This window comes from Pseudophryne corroboree, chromosome 11 (genome assembly GCF_028390025.1).
Source record: "Pseudophryne corroboree isolate aPseCor3 chromosome 11, aPseCor3.hap2, whole genome shotgun sequence".
NCBI classification, from domain to species: domain Eukaryota; kingdom Metazoa; phylum Chordata; class Amphibia; order Anura; family Myobatrachidae; genus Pseudophryne; species Pseudophryne corroboree.
Window position 1 is genome coordinate 43,699,943 of NC_086454.1, and position 23,033 is coordinate 43,722,975.

General features: G+C 47.3%; 1 protein-coding gene across 4 annotated transcripts in view; it reads right to left on the reverse strand.

Annotated features, from left to right (window-relative positions):
* ABCC8 (ATP binding cassette subfamily C member 8) overlaps nucleotides 1–23,033 on the reverse strand; it is a 254,803-nt gene that overhangs the window by 35,792 nt on the left and 195,978 nt on the right. For all 4 annotated transcript variants that reach the window (XM_063944092.1, XM_063944091.1, XM_063944093.1 and 1 more), the window contains 5 exons: nucleotides 20,330–20,426; nucleotides 19,810–20,048; nucleotides 18,684–18,850; nucleotides 16,646–16,715; nucleotides 10,672–10,829 (listed from right to left, as the gene is read on the reverse strand). In XM_063944092.1, coding sequence (XP_063800162.1) covers nucleotides 10,672–10,829; nucleotides 16,646–16,715; nucleotides 18,684–18,850; nucleotides 19,810–20,048; nucleotides 20,330–20,426 — 731 coding nt within the window. The remainder of the gene's footprint in view (nucleotides 1–10,671; nucleotides 10,830–16,645; nucleotides 16,716–18,683; nucleotides 18,851–19,809; nucleotides 20,049–20,329; nucleotides 20,427–23,033) is intronic.

The following is a 23,033-nucleotide window of genomic DNA, read 5'->3' on the forward strand; positions in this document are numbered from 1 at the left end:
AGTCTCCCTCTATATGGACTGGTACGTGGGTGGATAGTCTCCCTCTATATGGACTGGTACGTGGGTGGATAGTCTCCCTCTATATGGACTGGTACGTGGGTGGATAGTCTCCCTCTATATGGACTGGTACGTGGGTGGATAGTCTCCTTCTATATGGACTGGTACGTGGGTGGATAGTCTCCCTCTATATGGACTGGTACGTGGGTGGATAGTCTCCCTCTATATGGACTGGTACGTGGGTGGATAGTCTCCCTCTATATGGACTGGTACGTGGGTGGACAGTATCCCTCTATATGGACTGGTACGTGGGTGGACAGTATCCCTCTATATGGACTGGTACGTGGGTGGATAGTATCCCTCTATATGGACTGGTACGTGGGTGGACAGTATCCCTCTATATGGACTGGTACGTGGGTGGATAGTATCCCTCTATATGGACTGGTACGTGGGTGGATAGTATCCCTCTATATGGACTGGTACGTGGGTGGATAGTTTCCCTCTATATGGACTGGTACGTGGGTGGATAGTATCCCTCTATATGGACTGGTACGTGGGTGGACAGTATCCCTCTATATGGACTGGTACGTGGGTGGATAGTATCCCTCTATATGGACTGGTACGTGGGTGGATAGTCTCCTTCTATATGGACTGGTACGTGGGTGGATAGTCTCCCTCTATATGGACTGGTACGTGGGTGGATAGTATCCCTCTATATGGACTGGTACGTGGGTGGATAGTCACCTTCTATATGGACTGGTACGTGGGTGGACAGTATCCCTCTATATGGACTGGTACGTGGGTGGACAGTATCCCTCTATATGGACTGGTACGTGGGTGGATAGTATCCCTCTATATGGACTGGTACGTGGGTGGATAGTCTCCCTCTATATGGACTGGTACGTGGGTGGATAGTTTCCCTCTATATGGACTGGTACGTGGGTGGATAGTCTCCCTCTATATGGACTGGTACGTGGGTGGATAGTATCCCTCTATATGGACTGGTACGTGGGTGGATAGTATCCCTCTATATGGACTGGTACGTGGGTGGATAGTTTCCCTCTATATGGACTGGTACGTGGGTGGATAGTTTCCCTCTATATGGACTGGTACGTGGGTGGACAGTATCCCTCTATATGGACTGGTACGTGGGTGGATAGTCTCCCTCTATATGGACTGGTACGTGGGTGGATAGTATCCCTCTATATGGACTGGTACGTGGGTGGATAGTATCCCTCTATATGGACTGGTACGTGGGTGGATAGTTTCCCTCTATATGGACTGGTACGTGGGTGGATAGTTTCCCTCTATATGGACTGGTACGTGGGTGGATAGTCTCCCTCTATATGGACTGGTACGTGGGTGGATAGTATCCCTCTATATGGACTGGTACGTGGGTGGATAGTATCCCTCTATATGGACTGGTACGTGGGTGGATAGTTTCCCTCTATATGGACTGGTACGTGGGTGGATAGTTTCCCTCTATATGGACTGGTACGTGGGTGGACAGTATCCCTCTATATGGACTGGTACGTGGGTGGATAGTCTCCCTCTATATGGACTGGTACGTGGGTGGATAGTTTCCCTCTATATGGACTGGTACGTGGGTGGATAGTCTCCCTCTATATGGACTGGTACGTGGGTGGATAGTCTCCCTCTATATGGACTGGTACGTGGGTGGATAGTCTCCCTCTATATGGACTGGTACGTGGGTGGATAGTATCCTTCTATATGGACTGGTACGTGGGTGGATAGTCTCCTTCTATATGGACTGGTACGTGGGTGGATAGTATCCCTCTATATGGACTGGTACGTGGGTGGATAGTATCCCTCTATATGGACTGGTACGTGGGTGGATAGTCTCCCTCTATATGGACTGGTACGTGGGTGGATAGTCTCCCTCTATATGGACTGGTACGTGGGTGGATAGTCTCCCTCTATATGGACTGGTACGTGGGTGGATAGTCTCCCTCTATATGGACTGGTACGTGGGTGGATAGTCTCCCTCTATATGGACTGGTACGTGGGTGGATAGTCTCCTTCTATATGGACTGGTACGTGGGTGGATAGTATCCTTCTATATGGACTGGTACGTGGGTGGATAGTATCCCTCTATATGGACTGGTACGTGGGTGGAAAGTCTCCTTCTATATGGACTGGTACGTGGGTGGATAGTCTCCCTCTATATGGACTGGTACGTGGGTGGATAGTCTCCCTCTATATGGACTGGTACGTGGGTGGATAGTCTCCCTCTATATGGACTGGTACGTGGGTGGATAGTCTCCCTCTATATGGACTGGTACGTGGGTGGATAGTCTCCCTCTATATGGACTGGTACGTGGGTGGATAGTCTCCCTCTATATGGACTGGTACGTGGGTGGATAGTCTCCCTCTATATGGACTGGTACGTGGGTGGATAGTCTCCCTCTATATGGACTGGTACGTGGGTGGATAGTCTCCCTCTATATGGACTGGTACGTGGGTGGATAGTCTCCTTCTATATGGACTGGTACGTGGGTGGATAGTCTCCCTCTATATGGACTGGTACGTGGGTGGATAGTCTCCCTCTATATGGACTGGTACGTGGGTGGATAGTCTCCCTCTATATGGACTGGTACGTGGGTGGACAGTATCCCTCTATATGGACTGGTACGTGGGTGGACAGTATCCCTCTATATGGACTGGTACGTGGGTGGATAGTATCCCTCTATATGGACTGGTACGTGGGTGGACAGTATCCCTCTATATGGACTGGTACGTGGGTGGACAGTATCCCTCTATATGGACTGGTACGTGGGTGGATAGTATCCCTCTATATGGACTGGTACGTGGGTGGACAGTATCCCTCTATATGGACTGGTACGTGGGTGGATAGTATCCCTCTATATGGACTGGTACGTGGGTGGATAGTCTCCTTCTATATGGACTGGTACGTGGGTGGATAGTCTCCCTCTATATGGACTGGTACGTGGGTGGATAGTATCCCTCTATATGGACTGGTACGTGGGTGGATAGTCACCTTCTATATGGACTGGTACGTGGGTGGACAGTATCCCTCTATATGGACTGGTACGTGGGTGGACAGTATCCCTCTATATGGACTGGTACGTGGGTGGATAGTATCCCTCTATATGGACTGGTACGTGGGTGGATAGTCTCCCTCTATATGGACTGGTACGTGGGTGGATAGTTTCCCTCTATATGGACTGGTACGTGGGTGGATAGTCTCCCTCTATATGGACTGGTACGTGGGTGGATAGTATCCCTCTATATGGACTGGTACGTGGGTGGATAGTATCCCTCTATATGGACTGGTACGTGGGTGGATAGTTTCCCTCTATATGGACTGGTACGTGGGTGGATAGTTTCCCTCTATATGGACTGGTACGTGGGTGGACAGTATCCCTCTATATGGACTGGTACGTGGGTGGATAGTCTCCCTCTATATGGACTGGTACGTGGGTGGATAGTATCCCTCTATATGGACTGGTACGTGGGTGGATAGTATCCCTCTATATGGACTGGTACGTGGGTGGATAGTTTCCCTCTATATGGACTGGTACGTGGGTGGATAGTTTCCCTCTATATGGACTGGTACGTGGGTGGATAGTCTCCCTCTATATGGACTGGTACGTGGGTGGATAGTATCCCTCTATATGGACTGGTACGTGGGTGGATAGTATCCCTCTATATGGACTGGTACGTGGGTGGATAGTTTCCCTCTATATGGACTGGTACGTGGGTGGATAGTTTCCCTCTATATGGACTGGTACGTGGGTGGACAGTATCCCTCTATATGGACTGGTACGTGGGTGGATAGTCTCCCTCTATATGGACTGGTACGTGGGTGGATAGTTTCCCTCTATATGGACTGGTACGTGGGTGGATAGTCTCCCTCTATATGGACTGGTACGTGGGTGGATAGTCTCCCTCTATATGGACTGGTACGTGGGTGGATAGTCTCCCTCTATATGGACTGGTACGTGGGTGGATAGTATCCTTCTATATGGACTGGTACGTGGGTGGATAGTCTCCCTCTATATGGACTGGTACGTGGGTGGATAGTCTCCCTCTATATGGACTGGTACGTGGGTGGATAGTCTCCCTCTATATGGACTGGTACGTGGGTGGATAGTCTCCCTCTATATGGACTGGTACGTGGGTGGATAGTATCCCTCTATATGGACTGGTACGTGGGTGGATAGTCTCCTTCTATATGGACTGGTACGTGGGTGGATAGTATCCTTCTATATGGACTGGTACGTGGGTGGATAGTATCCCTCTATATGGACTGGTACGTGGGTGGATAGTATCCCTCTATATGGACTGGTACGTGGGTGGATAGTATCCCTCTATATGGACTGGTACGTGGGTGGATAGTATCCCTCTATATGGACTGGTACGTGGGTGGATAGTCTCCTTCTATATGGACTGGTACGTGGGTGGATAGTATCCTTCTATATGGACTGGTACGTGGGTGGATAGTATCCATCTATATGGACTGGTACGTGGGTGGATAGTATCCCTCTATATGGACTGGTACGTGGGTGGATAGTTTCCCTCTATATGGACTGGTACGTGGGTGGATAGTATCCCTCTATATGGACTGGTACGTGGGTGGATAGTATCCTTCTATATGGACTGGTACGTGGGTGGATAGTTTCCCTCTATATGGACTGGTACGTGGGTGGATAGTATCCCTCTATATGGACTGGTACGTGGGTGGATAGTTTCCCTCTATATGGACTGGTACGTGGGTGGATAGTTTCCCTCTATATGGACTGGTACGTTGGTGGATAGTCTCCTTCTATATGGACTGGTACGTGGGTGGATAGTTTCCCTCTATATGGACTGGTACGTGGGTGGATAGTTTCCCTCTATATGGACTGGTACGTGGGTGGATAGTATCCCTCTATATGGACTGGTACGTGGGTGGATAGTTTCCCTCTATATGGACTGGTACGTGGGTGGATAGTTTCCCTCTATATGGACTGGTACGTGGGTGGATAGTATCCTTCTATATGAACTGGTACGTGGGTTGATAGTTTCCCTCTATATGGACTGGTACGTGGGTGGATAGTATCCCTCTATATGGACTGGTATGTAGGTGGATTGAATATTATCTGTTCTCTCTATATGGACCAGTATGGCCTCTCTATAAGGACCAGTTTTGCATGTTGAAGCAATGGAACAGAGAGCCCCCATCCCCCTTTCACATGGATTTCTCCTTACACAGAAATCGCTCCCACGCAGAGGTTTCCATCTTGCACAGATAATCACAGAAACTACCCCTTTGCAGCAGAGTCCCCCATCCGAGTGGCTGGATCACTGGAGCAGCGGAACCTCATCTTCCATTTGCAAACATGCGCAATGTTGAATACTTTCAATAGGAACATTACTGGGCATTGAGGTTGCTTATAGGCAATATTACAGCATGTACTGATAGCAAGTCCACGGGATTGGTTAAAAACCATAACAGGCCAGACCGGCTTCCTGCAACAAACTCTGTCACTCTGGAGCTTGTAGTGCACATCCCTGTGTGTGTGTGTGTGTGTGTGTGTGTGCGTGTGTGTGTGTGTGTGTGTGTGTGTGTGGGGGGGGGGGGGGGGGTGTCTGTGATAGCTGTCACTGGGGAGACGGAGAGGGAGAGATCACAGCCTCCCTGTATGGTCCAAATCCCCATCCCCGGACCAAATGGGGAGGCTGTAATCTCTCTCTCCCTGGTGACAGTTGTCACAGACATCCCCTTCCCGGATGGGACCCCATGGAAGGGGATGCGCACTACAAACTCCAGAGTAACCATTTTTTACCCAATCCCCAAGTCCACTCAGCAGCCGGAAGCAGAGGGAGGGGGATCTATCAGAGGAGAGTGCGGAGCGGTCAAGGTCACCCTTGTGCTATTTAAGGAGAGTTCTTACACTCAGTGACCTTCATCTCCAGGCTGGTGCTGAGATATATACAGTCAGTAGCTGTAATACACTCTGCAACCTACAATGCAGTACAGTGATACACATCTCCCAGCCAGGACACTGCGGCTGCACACGATACAGTGTAACCCAAGGTGAATGTTGCTGCATCAGCTCCGTTACTGGTTATAGCTTTCTGCATGTTACTAATTATACCTACCAGCTCACTACATGTTACTAGGTATACCTCCCAGCTCACTGCATGTTACTAATAATACCTCCCAGCTCACTGCATGTTACTAGTTATACCTCCCAGCTTGCTCCATGTTACTAGGTATACCTCCCAGCTCGTCGCATGTTACCAGTTATACCTCCCAGCTCGTTACATGCTACTAATTATACCTCCCAGCTCATCACATGTTACTAATTATACCTCGCAGCTCGTTACATGTATCTAGTTATACCTCGCAGCTCGTTACATGTTACTAGTTATACCTCCCAGCTCATCACGTTACTAGTTATACCTCGCAGCTCAATACATGTTACTAGTTATACCTCGCAGCTCGTTACATGTTACTAGGTATACCTCTCAGCTCGCTGCATGTTACCAGTTATACCTCCCAGCTCGTTACATGTTACTAGTTATACCTCCCAGCTCGTTACATGTTACTAGTTATACCTCCCAGCTCATTACATGTTACCAGTTATACCTCCCAGCTCGTTACCAGTTATACATCCCAGCTCATTACATTTTACCAGTTATACATCCCAGCTCATTACATTTTACCAATTATACCTCCCAGCTCGTTACATGTTACCAGTTATACCTCCCAGCTCATTACATGTTACCAGTTATACCTCCCAGCTCGTTACATGTTACCAGTTACACCTCCCAGCTCGTTACATGTTACTAGTTATACCTCCCAGCTCGTTACATGTTACCAGTTATACCTCCCAGCTCGTTACATGTTACTAGGTATACCTCTCAGCTCGCTGCATGTTACCAGTTATACCTCCCAGCTCGTTACATGTTACTAGGTATACCTCTCAGCTCGCTGCATGTTACCAGTTATACCTCCCAGCTCGTTACATGTTACTAGTTATACCTCCCAGCTCGTTACATGTTACTAGTTATAATTCCCAGCTCATTACATGTTACCAGTTATACCTCCCAGCTCGTTACCAGTTATACATCCCAGCTCATTACATTTTACCAGTTATACATCCCAGCTCGTTACATGTTACCAGTTATACCTCCCAGCTCGTTACATGTTACCAGTTATACCTCCCAGCTCGTTACATGTTACCAGTTACACCTCCCAGCTCGTTACATGTTACTAGTTACACCTCCCAGCTCGTTACGTTATCAGTTATACCTCCCAGCTCGTTACGTTACCAGTTATACCTCCCAGCTCGTTACATGTTACCAGTTATACCTCCCAGCTCGTTACATGTTACCAGTTATACCTCCCAGCTTGTTACATGTTACCAGTTATACCTCCCAGCTCGTTACATGTTACCAGTTATACCTCCCAGCTCAGTACATGTTACCAGTTATACCTCCCAGCTTGTTACATGTTACAAGTTATACCTCCCAGCTCATTACATGTTACCAGTTATACATCCCAGCTCATTACATTTTACCAGTTATACATCCCAGCTCGTTACATTTTACCAGTTATACCTCCCAGCTCGTTACATGTTACCAGTTATACCTCCCAGCTCATTACATGTTACCAGTTATACCTCCCAGCTCGTTACATGTTACCAGTTATACCTCCCAGCTCGTTACATGTTACCAGTTATACCTCCCAGCTCGTTACATGTTACTAGTTACACCTCCCAGCTCGTTACATGTTACCAGTTATACCTCCCAGCTCGTTACATGTTACCAGTTATACCTCCCAGCTCGTTACATGTTACCAGTTATACCTCCCAGCTCGTTACATGTTACCAGTTATACCTCCCAGCTCGTTACATGTTACCAGTTATACCTCCCAGCTCGTTACGTTACCAGTTATACCTCCCAGCTCGTTACGTTACCAGTTATACCTCCCAGCTCGTTACGTTACCAGTTTTACCTCCCAGCTCGTTACGTTACCAGTTATACCTCCCAGCTCGTTACGTTACCAGTTATACCTCCCAGCTCGTTACGTTACCAGTTATACCTCCCAGCTCGTTACGTTACCAGTTATACCTCCCAGCTCGTTACATGTTACCAGTTATACCTCCCAGCTCGTTACGTTACCAGTTATACCTCCCAGCTCGTTACGTTACCAGTTTTACCTCCCAGCTCGTTACATGTTACCAGTTATACCTGCCAGCTCGTTACATGTTACCAGTTATACCTGCCAGCTCGTTACATGTTACCAGTTATACCTCCCAGCTCGTTACATGTTACCAGTTATACCTCCCAGCTCGTTACATGTTACCAGTTATACCTCCCAGCTCGTTACATGTTACCAGTTATACCTCCCAGCTCGTTACATGTTACCAGTTATACCTCCCAGCTCGTTACATGTTACCAGTTATACCTCCCAGCTCGTTACATGTTACCAGTTATACCTCCCAGCTCAGTACATGTTACCAGTTATACCTCCCAGCTCGTTACATGTTACCAGTTATACCTCCCAGCTCGTTACATGTTACCAGTTATACCTCCCAGCTCGTTACATGTTACCAGTTATACCTCCCAGCTCGTTACATGTTACCAGTTATACCTCCCAGCTCGTTACATGTTACCAGTTATACCTCCCAGCTCGTTACATGTTACCAGTTATACCTCCCAGCTCGTTACATGTTACCAGTTATACCTCCCAGCTCAGTACATGTTACCAGTTATACCTCCCAGCTCGTTACATGTTACCAGTTATACCTCCCAGCTCGTTACATGTTACCAGTTATACCTCCCAGCTCGTTACATGTTACCAGTTATACCTCCCAGCTCGTTACATGTTACCAGTTATACCTCCCAGCTCGTTACATGTTACCAGTTATACCTCCCAGCTCGTTACATGTTACCAGTTATACCTCCCAGCTCAAAACATGTTACCAGTTATACCTCCCAGCTCAAAACATGTTACCAGTTATACCTCCCAGCTCGTTACATGTTACCAGTTATACCTCCCAGCTCGTTACATGTTACCAGTTATACCTCCCAGCTCAGTACATGTTACCAGTTATACCTCCCAGCTCGTTACATGTTACCAGTTATACCTCCCAGCTCGTTACATGTTACCAGTTATACCTCCCAGCTCGTTACATGTTACCAGTTATACCTCCCAGCTCGTTACATGTTACCAGTTATACCTCCCAGCTCGTTACATGTTACCAGTTATACCTCCCAGCTCGTTACATGTTACCAGTTATACCTCCCAGCTCGTTACATGTTACTAGTTATACCTCCCAGCTCGTTACATGTTACCAGTTATACCTCCCAGCTCGGTACATGTTACCAGTTATACCTCCCAGCTCGTTACATGTTACCAGTTATACCTCCCAGCTCGTTACATGTTACCAGTTATACCTCCCAGCTCGTTACATGTTACCAGTTATACCTCCCAGCTCGTTACATGTTACCAGTTATACCTCCCAGCTCGTTACATGTTACCAGTTATACCTCCCAGCTCGTTACATGTTACCAGTTATACCTCCCAGCTCGTTACATGTTACCAGTTATACCTCCCAGCTCGTTACATGTTACCAGTTATACCTCCCAGCTCGTTACATGTTACCAGTTATACCTCCCAGCTCGTTACATGTTACCAGTTATACCTCCCAGCTCAAAACATGTTACCAGTTATACCTCCCAGCTCGTTACATGTTACCAGTTATACCTCCCAGCTCGTTACATGTTACTAGTTATACCTCCCAGCTCGTTACATGTTACCAGTTATACCTCCCAGCTCATTACATGTTACCAGTTATACCTCCCAGCTCACTGCAGGTTATTAGAGTCGTACATACGTGTAATGATACATATTTTCAGATATATCTTTTGCACCAAGGATAGAGCGAGGGCTGGTTTATGTATGCACTGAGGATGATGTCTATTAAACTAACTTTATGGAGAGTGGCGGTACATATGGGTGATTATGTGCCACTGTCAGACACGGGCAGCTGACACTTACCTTCTGGACCTGCGGCTTGCGTTGCTCTCTGGCTTCTCTGATGACGCCTCCTGCCATACACTGTACTTGTGGACATGTGACCACTCACTTGCACCAAATTAAAACCTGCTCAGGGTATAAATTACTGCTCCCTGCACAGCTTTGTGCTAGAGAATCAGGTGCACTGCCTAGCGCCACCTGCTGCCTGTTCTGAACCTTGCCTGTCCTCCTCACTATGGCTGCCAATTCTCCAGATCACGTTTTCTGTACCTTGCAACCTGTCCACCAACTGACTCCCAGCTAAGTCATGTTAAGGGGGCTGTTAGAGGGCTGCCATCTGTGGCAGAGGAGCCCATTACGCCTTTTCCTGGTGATGACCTGTGGTTCATTGGACCCTGTGCCACGACACTGCCAGCGTTAACCCCTAACTGGCTAATACAGTCCACAAAAACCATACATACGTCTAGCTCTTTGCACACAATGTGAGGGCAAATACAGTAGATCCACACTCCACTCTGCATTGCCCCAAGTCATCTAGAATATCACATAATGTGTTGTGTAACATCAGATAATGTATTGTATGTGTCAGGTCAGACAATGTGTTGTGCAATGTTACACAATGTACCCTGTAATGTCACATTACTTACTAAGAAGATTACCTGGATGCCACTCTGAAATACTTCTGAATAAAGTAACAGGTGATCACCAGAGGGACCAATGAGATGACAAAGATCGGGGTGACGTACGAGATTACTGCCAGCGCGGATACACACAGCAGAGTTGAGCGGCTCAAGCACTCCAGAGTAGCAGGGATGTGCTGGGGGAAAGAAAACAATGGTATGTTATTACATGCTTACGCGTTTCATCACCTGTGATTCGCTCCTTACCTGGTTCACCTCCTACTCTCCACACTTACACTCACCTCTCCTCAACCTCACATTCCACACCCCATCTCCTCCTGGGTGTTACAATGCTTCATGAAACTATTTCTAAAACGTGGTCATCATCCTTTTCCCAGCCGTGGTCCCCTCTTCTCATGCCCTTTTCACTCTCTGTTGATAATATTTCCCTCTTCTCAGTTCCCTTAGGCTGGGTGCACACCTGACCGACAGGATGGCAGACCTGCCATCGAGCCGACTGAGCGTCCGTTCCAAATAAGTATACACACTTACCGATCAGCCGCTCAATGCGTCGGTCAGGAAACCCGGCTGTGACGTCAGCCCCTGCAGCAAGTGTCGCACATCTAGATGCGGAAATATAGTGGCCATTGGCTGTGTTGCACAACCAACGTGATGTCTGAATAACGTTGTTCACAGACATATTGGGGTTACACAGCCACAGCCGCCTCGCGATATATCGGCCTAGTGTGTACCCAGCTTAAGTCAGATGTCTGGGTGTCATCCTTAACTCTGCCTTTTCTTCTCTTCCCCAAATCCAGTCCCTCTCCCCAACCTGTCGTTTCCATCTCTACTATATTTCCAGGATCAGGCCCTTTCTCACTACTAAACTACTAAGGAGCCCATTCATCAATAATATTTGCGGCTATGTCCCCCAAAACACCCTTTTTTGCATATTGGTCGCAAATATTAAGTATCCCTGGAATGTATAACACTCACTTTTCCAGCAATTTAGAAAAAGAAATTACCAGCACTCACATTTAGAGGAAAATATTAAAGTGTTTATTCTTCAAGTAGAATTCATGTGAAGCCCATTCTCACAGCTGTGGCCCAACAGCTGTTTCAACCGACAAGGTTTTCTTCAGGGGCTGGAATGTATAAAGGAGGGATCGCAGCAGCAGGTATCTCCGATCTCTCCATTTCCTCCTGCAGCCACATCCCCCATAGGTTTCTATGGCGGATGTGATGTGGCCCGATGGGCCTATGGGCTACGGAGCACAGAAAGAGGTTTTGGCAGGGTTACCCAGAACCCTTTGCCGGTAATAGCCCCAGCACATCACGTCACGCGTGACCGCACATGCGCAGGACCCTCGGAAGCTCACACAGAGCACATCGCACTGACAGGCCCCCTGTCCCTGCGGGTACGGAATCATACATTCAGGGGATAGGATCGTATCTTGCAATGCGATCCTGGGCATTAAGATCCTGCCCAGATCACATTCAATATGTAATCCTTGATAAATGGGCCCTTAAAACTCTTACCTCCCGTCTAGATTACTGTAATCTGCTCCTTTCCAAGATCCTGCCTCCAACTCTTCAATTTATTTTTAACTCCGCTGCCCACCTCATTTTCCTCTCCTGTCACGTTACCTCTGCTGCCCCCCTCTGCCAGTCACATCACTGACTCTCTGTTGTTCCATTAGTAAAATGAAAACTTCTCTCTCATCTACAAAGCCCGCAGTCACCTTTCTCTCTATATCTGCAGCCACATTTACTCCCTCCTTCTCTCGGTTTTGCCAATGACAGTCACCTCCTCTCCTCCCTTATCACCACTTCCTATTCTCATATTCAGGATTGTTCCTCAGCTGCTCCCTACCCCTGGAATGCCCTTTATATGACTTTCATCCAGGCTCATGGCCTTCATATGTCTCTTCATAACTTTTTTAACTGTAGTTTTATAGCCCCCCTTCTAAATCTTTAGTCTCTGCCGTTTACTACTCTACAATATTGTCCCTATTGTGTCCACCCATATTCCCTCTAGATTGTAAGGTCTTGTGAGGAGAGCCCTCTCCTCAGTGTTCTCTCTATATGCACTGGTTGTTTGTGCTATTTACTTTGCACAGTGTTACAGAGCCCAATATAAGATAATACTTTTCAAATGAACCTAAGTCTGTTAAGAATTTGGGAAAATTCAGGGAGCATACTGATTATCTGGTGTATTGACTTGGGAGAGCTGTCCCTGATCACCGGCAGCTGGAAGGGAAAGCTGTCCCTGATCACAGGCAGCTGAAAGGAAGAGCTGTCCCTGATTACCGGCAGCTGAAAAGAAGAGCTGTCCCTGATCACAGGCAGCTGAAAGGAAGAGCTGTCCCTGATTACCGGCAGCTGAAAAGAAGAGCTGTCCCTGATTACCGGCAGCTGAAAGTAAGAGCTGTCCCTGATTACCGGCAGCTGAAAGTAAGAGCTGTCACTGATCACCGGCAGCTGAAAGGAAGAGCTGTCCCTGATTACCGGCAGCTGGAATGAAGAGCTGTCCCTGATTACCGGCAGCTGGAATGAAGAGCTGTCCCTGATCACCGGCAGCTGAAAGGAAGAGCTGTCCCTGATCACCGGCAGCTGAAAGGAAGAGCTGTCCCTGATTACCGGCAGCTGGAAGGAAGAGCTGTCCCTGATCACTGGTAGCTGGAAGGAGGAGCTGTCCCTGATTACCGGTATATACTGTGCCTGACATGTCTTCCACAATGGCCCTTCCCAGCATTCCCTGTACCACGGCGCCTGCACATAACATACCCTAGTGTGCAAAGGTCTTTGGCCAAATATGTTTACTTAAATTGCTCTATCTTAATGAATATCAACTTTAATTGCTCGCAAAAATCATTATCATGATTAGAAATTAGACTTTAGGATCTTACATCACATGTACTATACTTAATTTACCATATTATTTGTAAACACAAGCGTATTTCATTTTCATCGCAGTCACGAGAGTTTATTGATATTCTAACGTACGTAATTTAGAGCTGGTCATTAATAAATCTGGTATGTTGATTCATTTTATTCAATAATATTTTTTATATAAAATATATTTTTATTAATTGAATATTTTATACCTTACTATTTTTTTCTTTTCTTTTTTTATAGTGTTAAAATCAATAATTATAACCATAACTTTTTCAAAAGGAAGAAAAAATGCAAATATTTTGAATTGCGTGGCAACATTCAAACTCTTCCTGAAGAAGGCTATAGTCATCGACAAATTGCTAAAAAATGAAAAATGCCAGTCTACTGTAACGTATACATTAGCTCAATATAGATACAAAAGTAACTAAAAAACATTCTGAACAACCCTGGTGTACATCACAAAGGGAAGATAAATATATTATCGTAATAAGTAAGTGAAACCAAGACTCCCAGCAACTGCAATCAAATAAGAACTAAATAAAATTAGACAAACTCCAGTTTCAGTTGATACAGTTAAAATAAATAGGTCTAAATGGTTGCATAGCTTGCAGAAAACCATTGTTGAGGTCTGTAAATAAAGTAAAAAGCCTTTGATGGCCCCTGGATCTGTGAAAAATCAACAAGTCCAAATTTGAACTTTTTGGAACCAGAAGACGTTGTATTTGGAAGAATGGTCGGAGAACGTGTGTTAGATAATTGTTAAACATGGTGGTGGTCATGTCATGATTTGGGATGATTTTGGTGAAGGAAAGGCTGGAGATTTAGGTCAAATAACATCAACTATGAATAAGAAACGATACCACAGTATTTTAGTACATCACGTTGTACCAAGTGGAACTCAAAATATTGGAAAGGGGTTCATCACGCAAAAAGATAACGACCCTAAGCACAGATCTAAACTATATATCAATTATTAGAAAAGTAAAGAAAAGCAGAAGTTCTACAAATTATGGCATGGCCTCCCCAGTCACCTGATCTCAATCTCATGGAGATATGTACTCTGAGATGAATTAGACAGAAAAGTTTGTGTAACGGATCCAACAAATACTAACAACTTATGGGAATGTCTGAGCGAGGCCTGGAAAGACATAACGTACGAAACTTTAGAAAAGTTGGTGTCTCGAATGCCCAAATTATGTGAAGCAATGACACGGGCCAAAGGACACATTGATGAAAGCCAAATTTATGTTATACTATAATAATATAAATAATGTTGATAATGTTTAGTTACAATATCATGTGAAACATTATTATAAAGAAATATTTTAATTATTTAACTAAATTTTGTCTTTTATTACCAATTATTTTCCTTGGCCAAAGACCTTTTCATGCTAGGGTATAGTATATTATAACTCTAGTGAGGGGTCTGGACCATTATATAGTTATCTCACAGACTAACATGTCCTGTATAGCAGCACAATAACAGCGATTATCATGTCCAGCACACATTATAGACCTGCCAGTATATAATTCGCCTTGTGGGCTTTCCCATGGATGGACCAATGTCTCCAGACATTTCCCTAAGTATAGTCTGTTAGGAGCAGAACATATTACTCTATAGGCGGTGGTGCAGGAGATCCAATTGTTTAGGACAGAAACCAAATCTAAAATGTAACATGAGTATTACAAGTAGGGAAAATCCTCTAACTTTGGGTCTAATTCAGACCTGATCGTAGTCGTTCAAAATTTTGCACGGCTACGATAAGCCACCCTGACATGTGGGGGGACACCCAGCACAGGGATAGTCCGCCCCGCATGTCTGGCCCTACACAAAAGCATTGCACGGCGGCGATGTTTTTGTACCTGAAGAGTAGCTCCCTACCAGTGCAACAGGGAGCTACCCGCCGCTGTCTGGATCACAGCGGCTGTGTGTGACGTCATGCAGCCGCGGCCTGCCCCCAAGCCTGCGTTGCTCGGACCGTACCCCCAAAATGGCTCCCCAACGCCGCAGGTCAATCAGGCAGAGGCGATTGCTGGGCAGAGATGCCGATCGCATCTCTGCGCAGTTCAGACCTGATTGCCCGCTGTTCACAGACGCGATCAGGTCTGAATTTGGCCCTTGGCTTCTGCTGAGCACAAAGGGGGTATATCAGACCTGATCGCTAGGGTGCGTTTTTTGCAGCCCTGCAATCAGATAGTTGCCGCCTACAGGAGGAGGGTGAAATCGCTGTGCAAGTGTGTGTTCGGATATGTAACAGAGCTGCACAAACTGATTTTGTGCAGCCTCTGCGCAGCCCAGGACTTACTCAGCCGCTGCGATTGCTTCTTGCTGATCGGGACCGGAGCTGGCTCCCTTCAAACGCTTTGACACGCCTGCGTTTGTCCGGACACTCCCTGGAAACGGTCAGTTGCCACCCACAAACGGCCTCTTCCTGTCAATCACCTTGCGAACGCCCGTGCGTTCGGATTTTTCGCACCATCCCGTCGCTATGCCCCGCAGCCTGTCGCTGTCGTGCGACACACCGGCGCATTGCGGCTCACACGCATGCGCAGTTCAGATCTGATTGCACGCTGTGCGAAAATGCACAGCAGCGAACAGGTCTGAATTACCTCCAAAATCTTAATCAGCATTCAACAAAATACAATGGAATCTTAGGATTCGGTCCAACCAGGGTCTATCATGGAATGCTGGGATTGTGTGTAACAATACCTACAACCCCCAGGGCCTGATTATTATTATTATTACATTTTATTTATAAGGCGCCACATGTGTTTCGCAGCGCCGTACAAAGGACAGTACAGGGGACAAAACATTGCATTACAGTAAATAAATAACAGAAATAGAGTACAGGTAACAAAGAGCACCACACATTCTCAATACATAATACAGCTAAGATGTAAGTATTGAGGGAGTGATCATCGTACTACTAGAGGCTAGTGGCCATAGATGGAGATGAGCCTTTACTAGCAGGATAAAGATGGTCGTTGAGTAGGGGAGAGCTGTGAGTGAAATGTGTTGAGATAAGGGCTTAGATAACAAGAGGAAAGAGGGCCCTGCTCTGAAGAGCTAACAATCTAATGTACAGAATCTGATGTACAGAATGATGCTGCTCACCTGATCTATTGTGTTAAAATCAGCAGAGAATCTGTTTAAAATACTCCCCAGAGGCGTCGTTTCAAAAAACCTGGAAGATGAAAAATGAAAAAATTCCAATTACCTAAAATGAACAAAAAACATTCTCATTTTAGCTGATGTTCCGACACAAGAGGTCCTCTAAGGCGTTTTGCCAGTAGAATATACTGTATACAGCCCGGGACGGTGACGTGCTGTGGTGATATTGGAGCATACTGTGCTGTTACACTGCATGAACCTATAGACAAAGCAGACAGAACTTCCCTCTAATGTACAGCTGGGTGTGATATTACCACAGTAACAAGTATCTCCCATCACATTGTGTCATATTTTAGATGTTATTTACATTACAGAGTACTATACCTGTCACACTGCAATTTTGGGTCCAGCCCGGGTAATTGAATACGCGTTCCAAGCTGTGTCACATCGGCTTGAACCCGTTAACCCCGTCGGCTGGACACGTGATATTGCTAGGGCTTACCTCTGCCGGTCTTGAAGATAACGTCATCTCCAAGCGCCTGGGCTGCGGCTCTCCCTCTGCAGTGAACGGGGACCTGTGTCGGAGGACACGGGGTACCCGTTCACACTGCCCAGTATCCTTGGTCCTTCCTGGACCAACCCGGGTTGGATTCCCAGTTCACTGGATCTGGGTTAACCCTTTCACACCAAGCTGCAACCTGGGTTAACCAGGCAATGACCCAAGTCTTTGCAACGGTGTGATAGGGGTATAACTGTGCAGCAGGAGGATAAAGAGTGATGGACATCGGATACTGCTGTAATTACTACATAGCTCTGATATGTATCCTGTGACGACAGTGACTCTTTCCTCTGTGGTTGCATCTGTTTGGGGGCCTGGTTCTAAGTAGGGAGTAAAACAAATAAGAGTAAGTAACTTTGCACCATGGTAAAAAACCATGCTGCACTGCAGGTGGGGCAGATGTAACAAGTGCAGAGAGATTTAGATGTGCGAGCTGCGTGTCCAAACTCAGATCTAAATTGCAGTGTAAGAATAAGGCTGTCCGGCATTGGGGGCTACATGCAGAAGCAGCCAGTATCTACCCTGCATGATGGCTTTACATACTGTAGTTTTGTTGGTGGCATTATACAAGTCTGTTCCAGATTCCAGGCCTGGAGACCGACTGAGAACAGCAACATCCCTTTAATTGATACAGGAACCAATCAGGATAAGGCTACAGCGATTGCTTAAACCCAAACTGGATTAAAGGTGACTATAAATGTTACCACTGCTCTAAATCCTGTTCTGTATAAAATGACATCTTTTAAAGTAGTTTTAAGATCAAATAAGTTCAGGTTTACTAATGAGCCAAAGTCGTTGTGGTTCAAGCTACCAGCAAAAACTATATTGTCCATAATTGAGATTTTATTAGTGCCAATAAGTAATTATTATACAGCAGCCACCATGGGGGGTCATTCCGAGTTGATCGCTAGCTGCATTCGTTCGCTGTGCAGCGATGAGGCAAAAAAAGTCACTTATGCGCATGCGTATGCGGCGCAATGCGCACGCGCGACGTACTATTACAGCGAAGGTTGTAGTTTCACACAGGGTCTTGCGAAGCTTTTCAGTCGCACTGCTGGCCGCAGAGAGATTGACATGAAGTGGGCGTTTCTGGGTGTCAACTGACCGTTTTCAGGGAGTGTTCGAAAAAACGCAGGCGTGCCAGGAAAAACACAGGCGTGGCTGGGCGAACGCAGGGCGTGTTTGTGACGTCAAAACAGGAACTGAACAGTCTGAAGTCATCGCAAGCGCTGAGTAGGTTTAGAGCTACTCTGACACTGCACAAAAAAACTTTGCCGCCGCTCTGCGATCCTTTCGTTCGCACTTCTGCTAAGCTAAAATACACTCCCAGTGGGAGGCGGCATAGCGTTTGCACGGCTGCTAAAAACTGCTAGCGAGCGATCAACTCGGAATGACCCCCCATATCTCAGGCCAACACATGAGCTCCACATCCCGTGTCTCGTCCATTACCAACCTCCGACAATAGCGCTAGTAATCAGATACCTCATTGGCGCCAGGATGACTGCATTCAGCAAGCTGTTGTGCAGTTTTTTGGCGACGCGCAATCCCGTCCATTCCACAGCGATGGAGGTGGCGAGACACATGATGATCGCCAGGCAGGACAGGATGCTGAACACCATGGAGTACGGAGAGTGGTCAAAGTGACAGCTCTGGGGGGGGACGATGGGAGTTACATATATTATATTATATGAAGCAGAAGAGAATTGTTACACGCATGTTATGAGTATATAATACACGAGAGACGCTAATATAAGTTATAATTGCAGTACATTGAATCTGTATAAATAGTGAGCTCTGATGTCATTGCTTATAATGTACAAGTCCTAGGGCCTGATTTGGAGTTAGACGCTGCAGAGGTATATGGGCGTCTTTTATGTCTGAGTTTAAAACTACTTCAGTGGCACGCCTGGGACACGGGCTGTAGTCAAATTGCCGGCTGTCGGGATCCCGGCGTTCAGGATACCGACGCGGAAATCCCAACAGCCGGAATCCCGGCGCAACAGGGCTATTCCCACTCGTGGGTGTCCACAACACCCAAAGGGGCAGATGTATTAAGCCTGGAGTAGTGATAAAGCAGTGATAAATGCAAGGTGATAACGCACCAGCCAATCAGCTCTCAACTGTCATTTTCAAGTCCATAATGATTGGCAGGTGCGTTATCACCTTGCACTTATCGCTGCTTTATCCCTTTTCCAAGATGAGAGCAGCGAGGCCACAAGGGGGCTCTTAGCACTCACCCCGCTGCCGGGATTCTGGCGGCCAGGATGGCGCTGTCAGGATATTGGCAGCCGGAATCCCTTCCGCCGGTATAACGTATCACACCCGGGGACACTCCCATACCACGCACATAACACGGACAATCTCCCGGCGTCCACATAGCCACCTCTATGGTATAAATATTGCATAGGTTGATGTGGTTTATACACAATCACTCAGTTAACAGACTTATACGGTCACAGAATTCCTTGGAAACTTGTAATATTCTTATTCACAGCAGCGACTATATTATCCCATATATGAACTTATGTTCATTGTATAATGATTACACTGTAGATAACATTCCCCCAGATCTTATTATTACACTGAATGTTTCCAGCCCGAGCATTACCTGATCCCCGCAGGCGGCCGATGATGTATTGGAGATAGTGTCTGAGGTCCACTTTGCCAGCCAGAAATCGATGGCCACCATCAGCAGGTGTTTGAGGAGCTGGGAGAGAACAAGGACAGGGAGGAGGAGGAATCCCGTAGAACTCAGGTACTTGCCGCAGGCTCTCCACGGCATCTTCGCCCTCTGGTGTAAGACGGAGGAGAGGTTGTCATCATCATCATCGCTCTCCGATATCTCTTCTGTAGAGATGACAGCAGAACCACAGGATGAATGATACACAGCAATGTCAGTAACAGAGTAACAATGTCAGTAACAGAGTACTGCCACTCCTTCACCACATCCCCTACCCGACCTCTCTGCTACGCGCCATGCCTCAGCTGCCCACTGGTAACCACTACCCTCTCCGGTAACACGCTTCTCTCAGGTTCTATTTGTGGATAATATATACACATACCTGTCCTGTCATATCCGCAGTGCTAGGCTTCATTTCATGCAATCTTGCCCATCTGTGCTCATTTACCTTCATCATCTTCATCATCTCCCAATAACGTCTCTCTGGAGAACACAGGTCTCTTTCTGCTCTTCCTCTCCACCGGGGTCTTCCTCTCTATGATCTCCTGAAGGTAAAAGGTCACAGCCGTCATTGGGTGACATATGATGTTAGAAGGACAGCAATGAGAGGAAATTAGCAGCTTCTCATTTGTAGATTATTTGGCTTTAATAGTGTACATATGCACACCTGTGCCCTATATCCTATCTCACCCTCACCTGTGCCCTATCTCACCCTCACCTGTGCCCTATACCCTATCTCACCCTCACCTGTGCCTTATCTCACCCTCACCTGTGCCCTATACCCTTTCTCACCTTCACCTGTGCCCTATACCCCTTCTCACCCTCCCCTATACCCTATCTCACCCTCACCTGTGCCCTATACCCTATCTCGCCCTCACCTGTGCCCTATACCCTTTCTCACCCTCCCCTATACCCTATCTCACCCTCACCTGTGCCCTATACCCTATCTCACCCTCACCTGTGCCCTATACCCCTTCTCACCCTCACCTGTGCACTATACCCTATCTTACCCTCACCTGTGACCTATCTCACCCTCACCTGTGCCCTATACCCTATCTCACCCTCACCTGTGCCTTATCTCACCCTCACCTGTGCCCTATACCCTATCTCACCCTCACCTGTGCCCTATACCCTATCTTACCCTCACCTGTGCCCTATACCCTATCTCACCCTCACCTGTGCCCTATACCCTATCTCACCCTCACCTGTGCCCTATCTCACCCTCACCTGTGCCCTATACCCTATCTCACCCTCACCTGTGCCTTATCTCACCCTGACCTGTGCCCTATACCCTATCTCACCCTCACCTGTGCCCTATACCCTATCTCACCCTCACCTGTGCCTTATCTCACCCTGACCTGTGCCCTATACCCTATCTTACCCTCACCTGTACCCTATCTTACCCTCACCTGTACCCTATCTTACCCTCACCTGTGCCCTATACCCTATCTTACCCTCACCTGTGCCCTATACCCTATCTTACCCTCACCTGAACCCTATCTTACCCTCACCTGTGCCCTATACCCTATCTTACCCTCACCTGTGCCCTATACCCTATCTTACCCTCACCTGTTCCCTATACCCTATCTTACCCTCACCTGTACCCTATCTAACCCTCACCTGTGCCCTATACCCTATCTCACCCTCACCTGTGCCCTATACCATATCTTACCCTCACCTGTGCCCTATACCCTATCTCACCCTCACCTGTACCCTATCTTACCCTCACCTGTGCCCTATACCCTATCTTACCCTCACCTGTACCCTATCTTACCCTCACCTGTGCCCTATACCCTATCTTACCCTCACCTGTGCCCTATACCCTATCTTACCCTCACCTGTGCCCTATACCCTATCTTACCCTCACATGTGCCTTATCTCACCCTGACCTGTGCCCTATACCCTATCTCACCCTCACCTGTGCCCTATACCCTATCTCACCCTCACCTGTGCCCTATACCCTATCTTACCCTCACCTGTGCCTTATCTCACCGACCTGTGCCCTATACCCTATCTCACCCTCACCAGTGCCCTATATCCTATCTCACCTGTGCCTTATCTCACCCTGACCTGTGCCCTATACACTATCTCACCCTCATCATGGCCCTATACCCTATCTCACCCTCACCTGTGCATTATACCCCATCTCACCCTCATCTGTGCCCTATACCCTATCTCACCCTCACCTGTGCCCTATCTCACCCTCACCTGTGCCCTATACACTATCTCACCCTCACCTGTGCCCTATACCCTATCTCATCTTCACTTGTGTCCTATACCCTATCTCGCCCTCACCTGTGCACTATACCCTATCTCACCCTCACCTGTACCCTATCTCACCCTCACCTGTGCCCTATACCCTATCTCACTCTCACCTGTGCACTATACCCTATCTCACCCTAACCTGTGCCCTATCTCACCCTCACCTGTGCCCTATACCCTATCTCACCCTAACCTGTGCCCTATCTCACCCTCAGCTGTGCCCTATACCCTATCTCACCCTCACCTGTGCACTATACCCTATCTCACCCTCATCTTGGCCCTATACCCTATCTCACCTTCATCTGTGCCCTATACCCTATCTCACCCTCACCTGTGCCCTATCTCACCCTCACCTGTGCCCTATACACTATCTCACCCTCACCTGTGCCCTATACCCTATCTCATCTTCACTTGTGTCCTATACCCTATCTCGCCCTCACCTGTGCACTATACCCTATCTCACCCTCACCTGTACCCTATCTCACCCTCACCTGTGCCCTATACCCTATCTCACCCTCACCTGTGCACTATACCCTATCTCACCCTAACCTGTGCCCTATCTCACCCTCACCTGTGCCCTATACCCTATCTCACCCTAACCTGTGCCCTATCTCACCCTCACCTGTGCACTATACCCCATCTCACCCTCATCTGTACCCTATACCCTATCTCACCCTCACCTGTGCCCTATCTCAACCTCACCTGTGCCCTATACACTATCTCACCCTCACCTGTGCCCTATACCCTATCTCATCTTCACTTGTGTCCTATACCCTATCTCGCCCTCACCTGTGCACTATACCCCATCTCACCCTCATCTGTGCCCTATACCCTATCTCACCCTCACCTGTGCCCTATACACTATCTCACCCTCACCTGTGCCCTATACC